The sequence below is a fragment of the Terrapene carolina genome, unplaced genomic scaffold (assembly GCF_002925995.2).
Source record: "Terrapene carolina triunguis isolate 2854851 unplaced genomic scaffold, T_m_triunguis-2.0 Scaffold234, whole genome shotgun sequence".
NCBI lineage: Eukaryota > Metazoa > Chordata > Testudines > Emydidae > Terrapene > Terrapene triunguis.
Window position 1 is genome coordinate 50720 of NW_020664585.1, and position 19927 is coordinate 70646.

At 41.0% G+C, this 19927-nt stretch overlaps 1 protein-coding gene across 1 annotated transcript in view; it reads left to right on the plus strand.

Annotated features, from left to right (window-relative positions):
- KREMEN1 (kringle containing transmembrane protein 1) overlaps positions 1 to 11787 on the plus strand; it is a gene marked incomplete at its 5' end in the record, with an annotated part of 59906 nt that extends 48119 nt beyond the window's left edge. Inside the window, 3 exons of the mRNA XM_024196895.3 lie at positions 1029 to 1187; positions 2260 to 2344; positions 11625 to 11787. Coding sequence (XP_024052663.2) covers positions 1029 to 1187; positions 2260 to 2344; positions 11625 to 11787 — 407 coding nt within the window. The remainder of the gene's footprint in view (positions 1 to 1028; positions 1188 to 2259; positions 2345 to 11624) is intronic.
- Positions 11788 to 19927: the final 8140 nt, after the last annotated feature.

Sequence of the window (19927 nt, forward strand, 5' to 3'; positions counted from 1 at the left end):
CACGCTATATGCATCCGAAGAAGTGGGCTGTAGCCCACGAAAGCTTATGCTCTAATAAATTTGTTAGTCTCTAAGGTGCCACAAGTACTCCTGTTCTTTTTGCGGATACAGACTAACACGGCTGCTACACCTCTCCTTTTTCTGACACTCCCACTCCCTGCTGCTTGGCCTCAGTTTATAGACCGGTAGAAGAGTCTCCTTTTCAGCATCGTAGGGAGCAAGCATGAGATAGTATTCTAACTGATATGGATCTTCCTGTCTTTTTCTGGGCCACAGCCTTTTTCTTCAAAACAATTCAGTAACCCTAAGGAGGCACCTGGCGAGAGTTTGGCTTTTTCATGTACCTGTGATTATTGGAGAAACTCCCTCTGGAATTATTAGGCTAGATTTAGAGTTGTGCCTCCTGAGCGGCACAGTCTAGAAGGAGAGTCTGTCTCTGCTGGGAGCTGCTTTGGCCCCCTAGGGCTGCTCTAATGTATGGTAGCTTCCCTACAGCTGCTAATGGGCTGCTGTATAGCCCAGAAGGACTGTATCACTGAGTGCTTATTGCTACTCTCTCTCCTACTTTGGCGAGCCCCCTACAGTTGGTGCTGCAAAGGGGACTGGCACAAGGCCGCATATGCCAGCTTCACATAGCTCCTGTGCTGGAGAAAATTGCCCCTGGGCTGTTGCAGCCCTTTTATGGCCCTTATATGCCTCCAAAGCAGAGTATATGGGTTGGGTCCAGAATCTGGCCCATTCTCCTTTATATATGTCTCTATTTATCATCTAAGGTTTTAGAAGAAAAACATTTTGGTCCTTGAATAGGTCCAATAGAGTTCTTATGAACAATTAACATTCAGAAAATCCATGCTGTTTGCAGCATAGTGACTGATAAGACTTTCCTAGCATCAGCCATTAAATAATTGTATATGTTCCCAGTATAAGACAGACAGAGTCGCAGTTCTTGTGTAACAAAATACAAAGTCAAAAACTATGCCCAAATAAGTAAATTAAGGTCTTGTTTGTATAACTTCTTGTATTTTCAGCTACCAAAGAAAAGCTACACCAGGACATTACTACAGTCGATCAGAAATTTACTGAGGTGATAACTGAACAAGCAAATCTCCGTATCAATGCAGCCCAGTCTTCAAAGATACTTTATGTCATCACAACCAGCCCGAGTCATCCCCCTAGCATCATGCCTGGTAATATCCAAAGGGAATTGATGGGCAGAAACAACAGGGAAAATGCACTGATATACAGATTATGAAATGGCTTACTTTGTCTTTTCATTCTCTGTGTGGTGCATTAGTGATGTACATTTACTGTATGAGACAGTGCATTGAACAAATAAGAGTAGGCTAGATCACAGAGTGACACGAAGTGGTGCTAAATGCACATGGGGAGAAGCAGAGGGTCATTAGGTGGTTTTACTCTACCTCTGTGTTACCCTGATACTTGAGACTGCTGAGGGCCTCAGAGCTTCTCTAACTTGCATTTTCAAATACAAGACCCCCCTTGGGGCTTTTCTATCAGCCATGTTTGCCAGAGCATGTTGCACCATACTATCCCACCCATGACATGCTGAAGCCTGAGTGTGGAGGAAAGGCCAGGAGGCATTTGTGCTGCACTAGTTTAGAACTCTTTTATACTAGGAGTATCTTCAGCTGCTGCTTCAAGGCATTTTTGAATCCCCTTTGTGCTGCTGGAATGACGAAGGGAACTAAAGAGGGGTCAAGGATCTGGTGCAATGTCCAAGAGCCAACAATCTAAAGGAATGCAATGAGACCGAGCAGGACAGTACAACACAGATCAAACACTGAGCAGAATCTGCAATGGGAAAAGAACAGGGCAAATGCTGATGTGAGATCAGCCGATCTCCTTGCAAATGGAGAATTGATTCTTATGGTACATTCCCATAAGCATTGTTCAGTTTATTTGTAAAATTTCCTAGGAATGTGCTTCCATCCTTTTCAAAGAGGGACAATTGCACAGCTTTAAAATCTCTGTAAGGAAATAGTTCCTGATATTTACTCTAAAATTTCTGAAGTTTGAAATTTTATAACGAACTATCTTGCACTAGCCAAGTGGGAATGGGCTGGTTGGAATGTAAGAGATCTCTTTCAGCTTGAATTGCTCTAATTTAAACATTGCTTGAAATGGAAGCTTTCAGTTGAGTGTCCAAGAGTAAGTGTGTTAAAACAGAAAGCACATACATTATTTTAAAACTATAAGCAAATTAATGTGCTAGAAGATATGCCTTTTTCTTTTCCATAGAGTGGACAGTATATGGCCTCACAGCTCTCCTCATCCTAACTGTCTCAGCCATATTGGCAAAGATACTTCTGCATTTCATAATGAAGTAAGTATACGATTAAGTTTTCCTGGGTGTACCTGGGACATATTGATTCAGGCTCATGCATGGAATTCTTTGTGTCCTGGAGGGAACCACTCTCACCTTCTTATACTGTGTGACTAGTTATGTTCAATAACATGGGTTATATAGTGTTTTCAGTGTCTCCTCAATCACTTGCCAGATAAAGCACATCTCTACCTTTCCACTCTTTGTACAATGAAATTTGCAACTGAAGGATCCCTTTTGTTTTTATTTTATGGACATTCATGTTACCAGGGGTGAGAGGATTCTCATACAGACTAAAATTACAGAGGAGAAGAAATTAAACAAAGATTTTCAGCATTGTTGGGAGGAAGGCTGATTATTTTAATATTTAATGCAAAAAGTATTAATGAAATGTTAAAGAGCAGCCCATTCCATCAGCGATGAATCAGCTAGTCTATATTCTCTCTCTCTTCTGTACCCATTCTAATTTTTCAGCAGCAAAGAGCCACAAAAGTGATTCAAAGTCTTGAAAATCCGTGTCATAGCAAGAGATTTAAGATGCTCAATCTATTTACCTAATTGACAGAGAAAGTTAAGCGGTGACTTGATTTTAGTCTACAAGTACCTACACATGGAAGAGGTTTCTGATAGTAGACAGCTCTTTAAATCTAACAGAAAAAGGCAAACTAAATCCAATAGTTGGAAGCTGAAACTAGACACATTCAGACTAGAAATAAGGTGTAATTCCATAACAGTTAGGGTAATTAACCATTGGAACAACCTATCTAGGGACATTGTGGATTCGCCATCATTTGAAGATTTTAAATGATTTTATGTCTGTCTAAAAGTTATTAATAAATGCATACTCACAGCCATCGATTTTGAGGCTAGCAGGGCCATTGTGAGATAATCTAATCTGACCCCCTATATAACACAGGCCATAGAACAGGGGCAGGCAAACTTTTTGGCCTGAGGGTCGCATCGGGTTTCATAAATTGTATGGAGGGCCGGTTAGGGGAGGGGGGTCGTGGCCCGGCCCCCACCTCCTATCTGCCCCCTCCCCCGAACTCCTGCCCCATCCAACCCCCCTGTTCCCTGACGGCCCCTCTGGGACCCGTGCCCCATCCACACACCCCTGCTCCCTGTCCCCTGACTGCCCCCTGTCCGGTTGTGGCCCGTGGGCCGTAGTTTGCCCACCTCTGCCATAGAAAGAACAGGAGTACTTGTGGCACCTTAGAGACTAACAAATTTATTAGAGCATAAGCTTTTGTGGGCTACAACCCACTTCTTCGGATGCACGTCTCTGAAATAATTTGTGTATGACTTAGAGCATATCATGCTTTTAAAATTGCCAGTGAGGGAGACACTAATTAATTACCCTCACTGTTAAAAATGTGTGCCTTATTTCAGTCTGAATTTATCAGGCTTCAACTTTCAGCCATTCATAGATTCTAAGGCCAGAAGGGACCATTATGATCATCTCATTTGACCTTAGTATAACATAGGCCAGAGAACTGCCCAAAAATAATTCCTAGAGCAGATCTTTTAGAGAAAACATCCAATCTGGATTTTAAAATTGTCAGTAAGGCAGACTCCACCATGACCTTGGTAAATTATGTCAATTAATGGTTTATTACTCTCACTGTTAAAAATATATATCTTATTTCCATTCTGAATTTGTCAAACTTCAAGCCATTGGATCGTGTTACACCTTTCTCTGCTAGACTGAAGAGTCCATTATTAAATATTTGTTCCCCATGTAGGTACTTATAGACTGTAATCAAATCACCCCTTAATCTTCTCTTTGATAAACTCAATATATTGAGGTCCTTGAGTCTTTCACTATAAGGCGTGTTTTCCAATCTTTTAAGCATACTTAGGGCTCTTCTCTGAGCCCTTGTCAAGTATTTCCAACATCCTTCCTGAATGGTGGGCACCAGATCTGGACACAACATTCTAGCAGAGGTCCCACCAGTATCAAATACAGAGGTGAAATCACCTTCCTACTCCTATTTGAGGTTCCCCTATTTATACATCCCAGGATTGCATTAGCTCTTTTGGCCACAGCATTACTTTGAAGCTCATAGAACCATAGAAATGTAGGACTGGTAATCTAGTCCAATCCCCTGCACTGAGGCAGGACTAAGTATTATCTAGACCATCCCTGACAGGTGTTTGTCCAACCTGCTCTTAAAAACCTCCAATGATGGAGATTCCACAACTTCACTTGGTAATTTGTTCCATTGCTTAACTACACGGACAGGTAGGACGTTTTTCCTAATGTCTAAACTAAATCTCCCTTGCTGCAATTTAAACCCATTACTTGTTCTGTCCTCAGTGGTGAAGGAGAACAATTTTCACCCTCCTCTTTATAACAACCTTTCATGTACTCGAAGACTGTAATGTCTCCTCTCAGTCCTCTCTTCTCCAGCATGTCACAAGCCCAATTTTTTCAATCTTTCCTTGTAGGTCATGTTTTCTAGACTTTTAATCATTTTTGTTGCTCTCTTCTGTACTTTCTGTAATTTGCCCACGTTTTCCTGAAGTGTGGTGCCCAGAATTAGACACAATATTCCAGATAAGGCCTTATCAGTGCTTAGTAGAGTGAAATAATTACTTCTTGTGTCTCACTCTTTTTTTTTTTTTTTTTTTTTTTTTTTTGCAAGAGTCTTATGTTGTTGACCCCATATCCTTTTCTGCAGTACTCTATCATAGGCAGTCATTACCTATTTTGTATTTGTGCAGTTGATTATTCCCGACCAAGTATAGTATTTTGTATTTGTCCTTATTGAATTTCATCCTATTTAATTCAGACTATTTCTCCAGTTTGTCAAGATCATTTTGAATTTTAATCTTGTCCTCCAAAGAGCTTGCAAACCCTCCCAGATTGGTATCATTCACAAGTTTTATAAGTGTACTCTATATGCCATTATCCAAATCATTTATGAAGATATTCACTAGAACTGGACTCAGGACCGATCCCTGCGGGACCCCACTTGATGTGCCTTCTAGCTTAATTGTGAGCCAATGATAACTACTCTCTGAGCAGTTTTCCAGCCAGTTGTGTACTCACCTTATGTAGCTCCATCTAGGCTGTATTTTTCTTGTATGTTTACGAGACGGTCATGTGAGACAGTAGCAAAAGCATTATTAAAGTCAAACTATATCACATTCACTGCTTCCCCCTATTGACAAGGCTTGTCACCCTGTCAAAGAAGGATATTAGGTTGGTTCGATATGATTTGTTCTTGACAAATCCATGTTGACTGCTACTTATTACCTTATTATCTTCTAAGTGCTTATAAATTAATTGTTTGATTATTTTCTCCATTATCTTTCCGGTACCAAAGTTATGCTGACTGGTCTACAATTCCCTGGGTTGTCCTTATTCCCTTTTTTGTAGAAAGGTACTATGTTTGTCCCTTTTCCAGCCCTCTGGTATGTCTCCCATCCTCCATACATTCGCAAAGATAATCACTATTGGCTCAGAGATGTCTTCAGTTAGTTCCTTAAGTATTCTAGGACATATTTCATCAGGCCCTATCGATGTGAAGACATCTAACTTGTCTGAGTCATTCTTAACTTGTTCTTTTCTTATTTTAGCCTCAGATTCTACCCCATTTACACTGTTCTCTATGTTAGTCGTCAGATCCCTGCAAACTTTTTGGTGAAAACTTGAAACAAAAAAGGCATTTAATACTTCGGTCATTGCTATATTATCTGTTATTGTCTTTCCTTCCTCATTTGGTAATGGGCCTACCTGATCCTTGGTCTGCCTCTTGCTTCCCACATATTTGTAAAATGCTCTGTTACCATTTTTTATCCCTAGCTTATTTAATCTTATTTTGTACCTTAACCTTTCTAATTTTGTCCTTACATGCTTGTGTTGATTTTTTAAATATATTCATCCTTTGTAATTTAACCTATGACTCTTTTTTGGGTCTGGGGTCATTGAAGATCTCTTGGCAAAGCCAGGGTGGCCTCTTATCATACTTTTTATCTTTCCTACACATTGGAATAATTTGCTCTTTTGCCCTTAATAATGTCTCTCTAAAAAACTGCCAGCTCTCCTGAACTCTTTTTTCCCTTAGGCCTGGTCTACACTAGGGGGGGGATCAATCTAAGTTACACAACTTCAGCTACGTGAATAATGTAGCTGAAGTCGACGTACTTAGAACTACTCACCGCGGTGTCTTCACTGCGGTAAGTCAACTGCTGACACTCCCCCGTCGACTCCGCCTGCGCCTCTCGCTCCAGTGGAATACCGGAGTCAACGGGAGAGCGCTCGGCAGTCGATTTAGCGCCTCTTCACTAGACGCGATAAATCGACCCCTGCTGGATTGATCACTCCGGAGGTAAGTATAAACATGCTCTTAGACTTGCTTCCCACAGGATCTTACCTACCAATTGTCTGAGTTTGCTAAAGTCTGCCTTCTTCAAGTTCATTGCCTTTATTCTGCTGTTTTCCCTCCTACTATTCCTTAGAATCATGAACTCTATCATTTCATGGTCACTTCATCCAAGCTGCCTTCCACTTTCAGATTCTTAACCAACTCCTCCCTGTTTGTCAGAATTAAATGCAGAATACCCTCTCCTCTAGTCTCTTTCTCTACCTTCTATAATAAAAGCTGTCTCCAATGCATTTCAAGAACTTGTTGGATAATCTGTGCCCTGCTGTATTATCATCATGTTGAGCTGATTATCCACCACAATCCTCATGTCTTTTTCAGAGTCACTGAAGTCTTCCTACTGGGTAGTGGTAATTAGTACAAGAAAGAGCGCTCTTCGTTTGTGTTCTCGCTAGCAATAGGGGCATGAAAAGAATTAGTGCACCAGGCTGAGAACATGGTTATTATTTTTGACCACCACTCACTATTGATGCAAAGATTTTTTTATGCCTAAAAGATACTATTACAATAATCTAGTCTGTCCTCCTGAAGAACACAGGCCATAGAATTTTGTCCATTAATTCCTGCATCAAGCTTTTAATTTATGGTTTAACTAGAATATACCTTTTAGAAAGACATCTGGTCTTGAGCTGAAGACTTCAAGTGAGCAAGGGTTTACCACACACCTGGTTAATCTGCTGTGATTGTTAATTACCCTCTTGGTTAAAAATGTGCACCTTATTTCTAGTTTTAATTTTTCTAGACTCAAATTTCAGCCAGTGGACCTTTTTATGCTTATGTCGGCTAGATTAAAGAGGCCTCCACTGTCCGATACATTCTACATATGTAGGTAGAACTAGATTGCAATCGAGACACCTCTTAATCTTCTCTTTAGTGAGCTAAACAGATTGATCTTAAGTTTCTCACCATAATGTGTGTTTTTCCAGAGTCAAATCAATCTTGTAGCACTTCTTTGAATCTTCTCCAATTTTTCAACATCCTTTTTCAATGTGTGGCAACCAGAACTGAACACAGAATTCCAGTTGCGGTCTTACCAAACCATGAAGCGATGTTATCCCTTCCCTACTCCCATTTGATATTCCTCTGTTTATATAGTCAAAGCTCATGGTAACTTTTTTAGCCACAAGTATCACACTGAGAGTGCATTTTTAACTGATCATTTACCATAACCCCAATGTTCTTTATGGATCCACCATCCTGTAAGTATGTCCTACATCTTTTGTTCCTAGATGTATGACCTTGTATTTGGCTATATTAAAATAGGAAAGTCCTGTGTGTCTCAGAAGCAACATGAAAATTTTTCAGTTGCAGTTTGCTTTATGTGCTCTCATCATCACTTTGCAAAAGCAACACCTGTCCTTGTGCCAATGAGGCACAATTGTTGTAATTTACCTTCTGTTAGGGTTCACTAGCACTTGCAACTAGTACAAAAAACAGGTTGGAGCACCGAGGATCACATTGTACTACCCTTTTTACATTATCTGCCTGTAAAGTGGCAGATTGATTTTTAAGTTTGCATTGTTAGCTTTTAATGCCCTGAATATGTGACTTCCTATCTGAGCCTCATCCTGACAGGTATTAGCACTCTGAAACCTTATTGATAGGTGTTCCACTTTTGCACATGGATCACTGGATGACTGCACTTTGGCTGTGGCAGCTCATGGCATGTAAAATTTATTCTACATTCCAGAAAGCATCTGTAAACACACTTTTTTTAAGAGGCATTTTCATTATTAACATTGATTAGTTCCTGAATAGAACCCTCTCCCCATTTTTAAATAGTCCCCAAATAGCTAGCCTTTTAGCAATTTTATAGCGTTGTTTTAATGGTGCTTTAATTATATTTCAGATCGTTGTTTAGTAATAATGCAGCATGGTCGAGTGGACAAGGCAGTGGCTTTGGACTCAGAAGACCTCGGGTCTTTTCCCAGCTCTTGCTGTGACCTTATTATGTCACTTCTTTGTGCCTTCTGTTTCTCCTCTCATCCTGTTCTGTCTAGTTTATTTAGATTGTAAACCATATGGGGCAGGGAATGGTTTCTTACTATGTGGTGTATAGTGCCAAGCATAATGCTGCCCCAGTCTCATTCTCAACATGGAATGTTGGTGTGGATGGGTACAGCTTGCTCAGGAAGGATAGACAGGGGAAAAAGGGAGGAGGTGTTGCCTTATATATTAAAAATGTACACACTTGGACTGAGGTGGAGATGGACACAGGAGACAGAAGTGTTGAGAGTCTCTGGGTTAGACTAAAAGGGGTAAAAAACAAGGGTGATGTCATGCTAGGAGTCTACTACAGGCCACCTAACCAGGTGGAAGAGGTGGATGAGGCTTTTTTTAAACAACTAACAAAATCATCCAAAGCCCAAGATTTGGTGGTGATGGGGGACTTCAACTATCCAAATATATGTTGGGAAAATAACACAGCGGGTCACAGACTATCCAACAAATTCTTGGACTGCATTGCAGACAACTTTTTATTTCAGAAGGTTGAAAAAGCTACTGGGGGGAAGCTGTTCTAGACTTGATTTTAACAAATAGGGAGGAACTCATTGAGAATTTGAAAGTAGAAGGCAGCTTGGGTGAAAGTGATCATGAAATCATAGAGTTTGCAATTCTAAGGAAGGGTAGAAGGGAGTACAGCAAAATAGAGACAATGGATTTCAGGAAGGCGGATTTTGGTAAGCTCAGAGCGCTGATAGGTAAGGTCCCATGGAAATCAAGACTAAGGGGGAAAACAACTGAGGAGAGTTGGCAGTTTTTCAAAGGGACACTATTAAGGGCCCAAAAGCAAGCTATTCCGCTGGTTAGGAAAGATAGAAAATGTGGCAAAAGACCACCTTGGCTTAACCACGAGATCTTGCATGATCTAAAAAATAAAAAGGAGTCATATAAAAAATGGAAACTAGGACAGATTACAAAGGATGAATATAGGCAAACAACACAGAAATGCAGGGGCAAGATTAGAAAGGCAAAGGCACAAAATGAGCTCAAACTAGCTACAGGAATAAAGGGAAACAAGAAGACTTCTTATCAATACATTAGAAGCAAGAGGAAGACCAAAGACAGGGTAGGCCCACTGCTCAGTGAAGAGGGAGAAACAGTAACAGGAAACTTGGAAATGGCAGAGATGCTTAATGACTTCTTTGTTTCGGTCTTCACCGAGAAGTCTGAAGGAATGCCTAACATAGTGAATGCTAATGGGAAGGGGGTAGGTTTAGCAGATAAAATAAAAAAAGAACAAGTTAAAAATCACTTAGAAAAGTTAGATGCCTGCAAGTCACCAGGGCCTGATGAAATGCATCCTAGAATACTCAAGGAGCTAATAGAGGAGGTATCTGAGCCTCTAGCTATTATCTTTGGAAAATCATGGGAGACGGGAGAGATTCCAGAAGACTGGAAAAGGGCAAATATAGTGCCCATCTATAAAAAGGGAAATAAAAACAATCCAGGAAACTACAGACCAGTTAGTTTAACTTCTGTGCCAGGGAAGATAATGGAGCAAGTAATTAAGGAAATCATCTGCAAACACTTGGAAGGTGGTAAGGTGATAGGGAATAGCCAGCATGGATTTGTAAAGAACAAATCATGTCAAACCAATCTGATAGCTTTCTTCGATAGGATAACGAGTCTTGTGGATAAGGGAGAAGCTGTGGATGTGGTATACCTAGACTTTAGTAAGGCATTTGATACGGTCTCGCATGATAGTCTTATCGGCTACTATAAGGTGGGTGCATAACTGGCTGGATAACCGTACTCAGAGAGTTGTTATTAATGGTTCCCAATCCTGCTGGAAAGGCATAACAAGTGGGGTTCCGCAGGGGTCTGTTTTGGGACCGGCTCTGTTCAATATCTTCATTAACGACTTAGATATTGGCATAGAAAGTACGCTTATTAAGTTTGCAGATGATACCAAACTGGGAGGGATTGCAACTGCTTTGGAGGACAGGGTCATAATTCAAAATGATCTGGACAAATTGGAGAAATGGTCTGAGGTAAACAGGATGAAGTTTAACAAAGACAAATGCAAAGTGCTCCACTTAGGAAGGAACAATCAGTTTCACACATACAGAATGGGAAGAGACTGTCTAGGAAGGAGTACGGCAGAAAGGGATCTAGGGGTTATAGTGGACCACAAGCTAAATCTGAGTCAACAGTGTGATGCTGTTGCAAAAAAAGCAAACATGATTCTGGGATGTATTAACAGGTGTGTTGTGAGCAAGACACGAGAAGTCATTCTTCCGCTCTACTCTGCGCTGGTTAGGCCTCAATTGGAGTATTGTGTCCAGTTCTGGGCACCGCATTTCAAGAAAGATGTGGAGAAATTGGAGAGGGTCCAGAGAAGAGCAACAAGAATGATTAAAGGTCTTGAGAACATGACCTATGAAGGAAGGCTGAAAGAATTAGGTTTATTTAGTTTGGAAAAGAGAAGACTGAGAGGGGACATGATAGCAGTTTTCAGGTATCTAAAAGGGTGTCATGAGGAGGGAGAAAACTTGTTCACCTTAGCCTCTAAGGATAGAACAAGAAGCAATGGGCTTAAACTGCAGCAAGGGAGGTTTAGGTTGGACATTAGGAAAAAGTTCCTAACTGTCAGGGTGGTTAAACACTGGAATAAATTGCCTAGGGAGGTTGTGGAATCTCCATCTCTGGAGATATTTAAGAGTAGGTTAGATAAATGTCTATCAGGGATGGTCTAGACAGTATTTGGTCCTGCCATGAGGGCAGGGGACTGGACTTGATGACCTCTTGAGGTCCCTTCCAGTCCTAGAATCTATGAATCATTTGGGGCCTGCAGACATACTGTAATACACATAAGATAATTAAATAGCAGCTCGCCAAACAATTTAGCATGTTATTAAGACTATAATTGTAAAATAACTGTTTCTTAGATCTCATCAGGCACCTCCTTCAGCTGAGATAGGGGATTCTCACCAAGCAACTACTGCAGGAGAGATCTGGAGTATTTTTTACAAGCCATCCACCTCCATCTCCATCTTCAAGAAAAAATTTAAGAGCCAACAAGATGATTGCAACCTCCTTGTGGGAAACTAAAGTGCCAGTTACGCCATGAGACACAATATTCTCCTGCAATTCAAAGTGTATTGGGGATAATCCTTTTCCTCTATCTTCTCCTTGTTTTCCAAAGGATCTGGACAGACCTTTTCTGGAGTTCCATGGTGCACACCAGACATGGGAAAACCAGCTGCTATAACCATTTTGAAGTATCTGGAGCTTGTCAGCTCTCTCATCCTTCTAAATATGGTCTTAAACCACTTCGCTTAAAATAGAAACAGAATCTCTAAAGCAGTAGGTGTCCCGCACACCACAAAACGAGATGAATGTGGGAACCCTGTGGAGATCAGGGCTTTGGGTCTGCTTTGACTGCTGTAATAGCTTAGGGCATTTTAAGCTCAAAGTTAAGCACAAATATAAATGACACCATCTTTTCAGCTGCTGCAGCAGCAGGTGCTGAGTTGCCTCTGCTGTAGATGTTTCTAGCTGGCAATGTACAAAGGTGAGGGAGTCGCAGACTTTGAAAAGGTATCTGCCTAATAGCCAGTGTTCTGTTATTTTTGGATGGCCTCTTTTCAGAAGTACAAATATAGAGAACCAATCAGGTCTCAAAGGTAAAATTAGGAGAAAAATGCTCAACAAAGCCTGCGCTACAAACAAATTAAATAGGTGGTGCTCATTGGTTCAGCGTCGACATGGGATGTTTAGAGTTTAAAGTTTGTCCGAGCCACCATGCCTACTAATTGTTTTCTAAGAGGTCACTTATAGTAGCAAGAGACATGTCATGACAAACCTATACCATTCTTATGCCCTGCATCGAGTCTGGATGTGAACATCGGGCTGCCTAACAAAGCTATGACCTTTCAGTCAAACAGTTAAGTCAGTGAGCTTCAGATGGTAAGGCTGACAATCAAGAGTTCCTGCAACAAAAGTTAAAGATATCACTGACAGCAGCAAAAGGTGGGGATGAAACAATGGATCTGTAATAGTTGGTAAATGACTGCATGGCATTATCAGTATCAATTGACTAGAAGGTTGGAAGGAACAGTAAGGGGCATGTGTATGTGTGAGTGAGAGAGAGGTGACCAAATAGAAATGTATGTGACAGAGAGACAAACCTGCTATCCTCTAGATGCCTGAATATATGTGTGCAGCTGTAACCTCTGGGACACTTGTACTGCAACCTGAGGGTTGGGAGGGTGTGTTTAACCTGGAGTGTTTGAGGTTTGTGGGTTTAAGCATTATAAATGCTTCAGCAACTCATCTGCCATTTAAAAATGGAGTTGCTGCAATGAGAGCAGCTGAAAAAAGCAGCAATAGTTTCCATAGCTCAGGGCTTGAGACTCCCACACATTCCTGTGCTAGTGTCTGGACAGCAGGCTCCACTTCCCTGTACAGGGGACTCCTTGATGCTTCCAGCCTTTGCACCTGTTTCTATTGTGACCTTGTCAACATCATATTTCAAGTGCACCACATACTTCCCAGCAATCATGAGGCCAGGATTAGGATAGTGGCAGCCAATCCTTACCCCAACGCTAAATCAAGCTGCCTTGCTGTGCATTCCAGACTGCAGAACTACACGAGGAAGTGATGGGACAGCTGGATTTTATCTCCATTAAGAGGTGACAGTGTATAAATGTGAGTAATCAAAGCAAAGAAGAGCTCCAGTTAGACAACAGAATGAGGAGGAGAAACAGTGGAGACAAACACCAACCCCTCAGGAAATCTACCCAAACAAAGCAAAATTGGGGCCAAGACAAGTGACAGCTGCTGCTTTCGGTTAAAGGTGGTTTTGAATGTTCTTGCCAACAATATCAAGGCCAAGAGTGTTCTCACTCCAATTTTTTTGATCCAGGAGAGGGGATTACACCAGTGCAGCTGTCTTCATACCCTGCAGTATTGGAGTAAGTATCTTGTTCCAGAAGCCTTTGGACTTGTATCAACATATGCTCATCCTCCACCACGGGCGGTTCGACGCTGCCATAGAATCCATGCTCTAACCTCAAAGCCAGGTGAATGACAAAGACATGGCCAAGAATAGTCTTCAGGAGAGTTACAAAAGGGACACTGGGTTTCTCACTAGAACAGCCGGAATGATGCTTTCATACAAACAAGGGCTTAACACCAGCCACAAGAAGACCAGCCTGTGTCCTCTTGATAATGAGGCTCTTTTGTGGAATCATTTGTTACATGATTTCCTACACCATGAAAAGTCTGAACATGGCGGGGCAGAGCCTCAACAAGTGTGTTACCATAGCTCCATTGACTTTACTGGTTCTATGACAATTTACAGTAGCTGAGAGAGAGGGCTCATTTCACTAAGAGTTCTGTGCTGACCAGCCTTGCCTTGGGTAATTAATTTTGATCTTTTGCTTCCAAACAGAGCAAAGTGGACCTAAGGACTCTAGTATATGGTGGAAACAGGCCTTTCCTGTGCATTCCCCAAAATATTTTCACACTGCTGCGTCACTGTATTGGCCAGAATGTATAAGTAGGTTCATGCAGCAACAAATGCAAAGCCAAGAAAATAGTGTTTTTCCCTGTGAGTATCATACTGCAAGCCAAATAATATGACACGTCTCCTACTAAATTCAGGTACCAATCCACTTACAAGGAGGGGAAAAAACAACTCAAAATACCCCCAAAAGAAACTACGACTCACAACAGTGAAGTCTATTGAACAAACAGCAGCTCGAACCGAAACAGAATTCAGTGAGTCCCTTCTAAATTAATCTCCAGTTAGAAGAAAAGAATAATTGCTCCAGGCTTCACAAAAAGAAAATATCATAAAAATTGACATGTTCACAGATGGTCCCTTAAAAAGAATTTCTATCTGCATCAACCAACTGCTGCAAAAAGGAGGGGAAGAGACAGCCTGCAGAGAGATATGGTGAACGGGGATGGCAAGAGATCACCTAATCAAACCAGAAGGTACCTTAATTAGAAAAAAAGCTGAAGTCCCAGACAGGCTGATGCTCTCAGGCTTGTATTTGAGGGATGGGGGAAAGAAAAGGATCAGTTATGCTACTCAGGGCTTCCTAGTGAATGTTTGGATTTTTCTTTTTTTTAATTAATGAAGCTACTGAGGAGCGGCATTTGTTCAGATCTCCAGGGACTAGGCGTGTAGGAGAATAGGGCTATAGAACTTCAGAAAGCCAGAAAAATGGGGTACACTTAAACCTGAAGTCCCAGCCCTAGCTCTTCTATACTGGCTGTTAGTTTAGGTCACTGCTTATGGGGACTGCTATCTTGGCATACTTTATGCCCTTGATGTAATCATCTGAGGAATGGAGACAATATGCTGGAGAGCCCTGTAACATCAGCCAAAAAGGAAAACAAACTGGAAGCTAAGGAGATTTCAGAAATGTGGTTTTGCCAATTTCATCTACTTCACCCAACTGGCAAAGCTAAAATGGTTTCTGTCTCTGATCTGAAGCTGTTGGGCATGCACAGTCACTTTGTATCTTGGTAAATAAATAAAGAATTTAAGATGGAAAAATCAACTAGAATAGCTGCTTTTCAGAGCATAGCAGGAGCTAGAAAACAAGAGAGGTAGTGCAATACAAAGTCTCTATGACTCAGTTGACAGTGGAGAGGAAATTCCTCTTTACTCAGTCCTAGTCGCAGTCTGTTCCCGAATCTGAGGGAGATTTACATTTCACTGTTCTGCAGGGTGGACAAAAGATGTAACCTGCAGATGATGCCATAGCGATGTTTATTTGCCATAGATGGATCTCAGAGGTGTCATAATAATTCTATAATAAATATTCTGTGCCAAAAGACTTTAAGACAGTAATTACCAGATTGTTTCTAGTAAAAGGGAAATGCAATGAGCACAGTTGGTACCTTCTTGAGTGAGCCTGCTAGAAGGTCTCTGGAAAAGGCAGTTTAAGTACCTGAAAAATTAACGAGAGGGAGAAGGTTGGTTAATTGCACCTGTTAACTCTTAAACATCAACAGCTTGGATAAAAGCAAGCATCTGTTTTCCAAATAAAATAATTTGAATAGTCAGTGCTTGTGCCTTGAGTAGAGAGGTTCCTCTTGAACAGATTCATAGCAAAACAATGGAGTTTCTCCTCATCCCTAATCACAGCCAAGATAGGAAACAAATTATCACATTTTACTATAGAACAATACTGGAGAGTAAAGCAGTAGGAAGTCAGAGACTGGCAGTAGAAGGTAAAGCTAGTGACCCAGATGTTACAGCTGTAAGTAGGTCATGCAGACGCTCCATTTTCTTGTCCTAGCAAATACTCTTGAGCAGTTAAACATATTGATCTATGATCATGAATACTTCCTTCCACGTGGAAAGTGCTTCAGAGGCAAGCTTTTTCTTCTATTTTATTCTGAACAAGTGTACCAATTTCAAGTGGGTTTTTTAAACCTTGGTTTACATATTTTCCTCCCCTCCATCAGTCTAGTTTCTCATTATTAAGATGCTTCATGTACCATCCCCCCCCCGCTCCGCTGCTTCCCTAAGGTTGCTGTCCTGATTTTCAAAGCACTGCATAAAATTGGTCTCAACAATTTGAGAGACCATCTCTCGCTTTTTTCTCTATAACCATGACTTCCCATGATAGTTACTTTTCACTGGAACAATGAAAATCTTGACCCGGAAGGGAGGCCAGTGACTACAGGAGAAAAAACTTTCTTAGGAGCAGACCCAGAAGAAATAAGAATGGTCCAGCATCCCTTTTTCAGAGCTAACTGCAAGCCCCACTTCTTCACCCAGGATTTCCTGAAGTACACTCACTTTCATACTGACATGTTAAAATCCAATCAGCCAACCCACCCTGAGCCTGCTATGTGCCAGCAAGGGAATAAAAGCACTGTCAGCACTCAGATTCTATGGTGATGGGGGGGGGGGGGAGGTCATATATAAGGATAAACAGAAACAGACAAATAGCTAGCACTAGGTCAGGCACAACAAGGCAAAAGCACCATAAAAAACTGGGATGATGGATGGATAGTCTCATGACCAAAGAATCAGTGAGGATGTTCTCTTGTCCTGGCCATAAAACCTGAGGAAAATATGAAAAAAAAGCATGTCAGAGCAGAGATTTAACTTGCCTCTTCTCAGGTTACGTATAGAGTAGCTAAATCTTTCCTTGCCAGTAGTTCCCAAGCCAGAGCAGTGGATGCACTGATTCAGCAGAGAAATCAAAGGGTTTCCTAGAATCTTTAGCTTATCAAGAAGCCACCAATCGAACTCCAAAGTGAGCATAAAATCCATTTTAAGACTTACTCTTGGCTAGCAGATTACACAAAATGGTGCAGCCAAAGAACAACTAAAATGGTATAGCACTGAGTCTGAGGAAAGACTAAATCCCCACTCTCATGCAGCTGGTCGGGTAGAATGTATTGGCTACCATGTAGATGCCTATCATGGTAACATTGAGAACGTGTGGTCTCTTGCCACTAGAGCCTAGTTCTGGATTATTTAATGATAAATAATACTACCTCACTAGTCTCAGACATGGAGCGGACACCCTCAAGCTTTTAATTCCCTTGAAGTAAGGAGAAGAACCTAACCTATATTTCCGTACCTGCTTGGACTGCAGCCACCAGAAATACAGGTATTCCTCATTAGGCTGTGACAAAAAAAATTAGATTTTGGCCTGGTCAGTACTTAGCTGGAAAACACTAAAGGAAAACCTAGCCAGCTGCAGTAAGTAGTGGTGGTGACTCTGCATGTTACACACTGTCTTTTGAATCACAGTGAAGTGCTCCCTCGGCATGGTGCAATGCTGTTTGAGGTGGTGTCTTTCAGAGGAAATGTAAAACTAAACTTCTGACTGCTTGTGGCCCTGAAACTTTCATAAGATTGTTAGTGTTAGCTGTAAATGTCCTGGTCTAACTCCAATTTGGCTAATTGCATTCTACCTATCTAAATTCCACCTGCATTCAACTGGAAATGACATTCAACTTCACTTGCTGGTTTAAACTGTTGTAGAGCATGCATGCTCCACCCCAAAGACAGCCACATTGCATTGATGGAGGAGGTGGTTTCTATATCTAGAACATGCTCAGATCTTTCATTACAATGAGTGCTAGAGAAATGGGTAGGATTTATTCATTATTAAGGGGCTATTGGTGTAGGCCTTGGAAGGATTTTTGTACTCAGCAGGAATGGATTTAGCTACATTACCTGTATTCATGCTTAGGACCTAATGAGGTGCCAGACCCACCGCTTCCTTGGTGGATGTCCCCTTGTGTCCTGTTAACCATGCTGATGTATTGCTTCTAACCAGCCCTTAGAAAATCAGCTTTGGAGGGTTAGATTTTCAGAGGACTATGCAATTAAAAGAAAAAAAATCAAAAGAAAACCAATACCAAAGCTATAAGCTGAGTTGCCACTCATGTCCAGTTGGGCATTAATTCCATCACTGTGGCTAGTTGGATGTGTGAGCAGTTTAAGGACATGAGTTCAGTAACTACAGCTGGAATTTATTTGGTTTTAGCCACCCCTTTCTCTCTCCAGCATGGGTTCCCCACACTGTGCTTCATCCATTCATTATTCTCTTTAGCTCTCTCTTTCAAGGTAGCTGTAAAGTGCTATTTCTCTGCCCATCCAAGCTTACAAGACCATAGACTGGCTAGTTCATGAAGGAAGCAGCTACTACCTCTGAACTGAAACACAGTAAGAGTGCCATCTTACTGAGTTTCACTTGCCTGTGGAGGGTGAAAATTGCATTCCTTTTTATTCTCTTTTCTAATTTATAGAAACCGTGTTTCTTAAAGAAACTGACCCTATCAATATTAGCTCTAGTCAGTTTCCACAACAGTGTTTAAATTGTTTGTAGTGTGACACCTGTTCCTAAGCATACTTACCAATTTTAACATTTTGAAATCATGCTTCACTGTTTTTTTTTTTTTAATGTTATCCCCTTTTGCTGTACAAGAGACCCAGACAAGCAACAGGCAAAACTGACTGACGGTCCAGGGTAACAATGAACATGACTACACACTGTAAACACACTGACAAGAGGACGTTGCTTATTTTCTCTGTCTTTTAGTGATTCTAGGATTATTGCTTGTAACAACAGTAGATAAGAAGATGTCAGATTGAAGTGAAATGGACAGTGTCCCTCTTAACCTCGCCTCTCATTTATAACTGTGAGACCATTTATATCGCATTAGCTGCCTGTGATATGGTTCTCAGGATTATGCCAGTACTTTCAGTCATTGTCCCCCAAAATGCAGACATCCAGTGACATGGAGGGTGTTTGATCCAACATACAAGTTATGAATGGGTATGGCAAATGATGGGAATGTCCTCTGATGTATGGATTCAGTAGTAAAATGATATCTGACACACATTTTCTGTGACAGATTTCCACATGATGCAGCATAATAGGAGCTCCTACCGCAATGCTGGCACCTTAGCATCTGATAGGCATTCCTCCTTAGGGCAACCTTCCAAGTGTGACATTGCTAGCTGCTTAGCCGTATAAGAACTAATTGCAGTGTCGGAATTTGTTTGGAATTTCCCCCACAGTGCCTTTTTGTCATCTTTCCCTAATAACTCCTTCAAAGGGATCAGCAGCTCTTTAGGGCTCTAAGTGTGACATACTGTGTTTGTAAGGATATGTGTAAGTTTACATTATGCTTTAGCTCATTTATTATAATCAAAGGGTCTCATATTCTAGGGGGCAAAAGTACAGGTGCCTCTTGCTTGAAAAACTAGTTTAATTTGTTAATTAAATGGTTTTAAGTACATGTTCCAACTTTGAGGAAAAATAGAGACTGTATTATTTAAAAACACGGTAGAACCTCAGAGTTACAAACATCTTGGGAATGGAGGTTGGTCGTAACTGAAATGTTTGTAACTCTCAATAAAATGTTATGGTGGTTCTTTCAAAAGTTTACAGCTGAACATTGACTTAATACAGCGTTGAAACTTTACTATGCAGAAGAAAAATGCTGCTTTTAACCATCTTAATTTAAATTAACCAAGCACAAAAAGCGTTTCCTTACCTTGTCAAATCTTTTTTTAAACTGTCCTTTTATTTTTTTAATAGTTTACATTTGACACAGTACTGTATTTGTTTTTTTTTTGGGGAGGGGGTAGGGGGGGTTGGTCTCTGCTGCTGCCTGATTGCGTATTTCCTGTTCCAAATGAGGTGTATGGTTGATTGGTCAGTTTGTAACTCTGGTGTGAGTAACTCTGAGGTTCTAC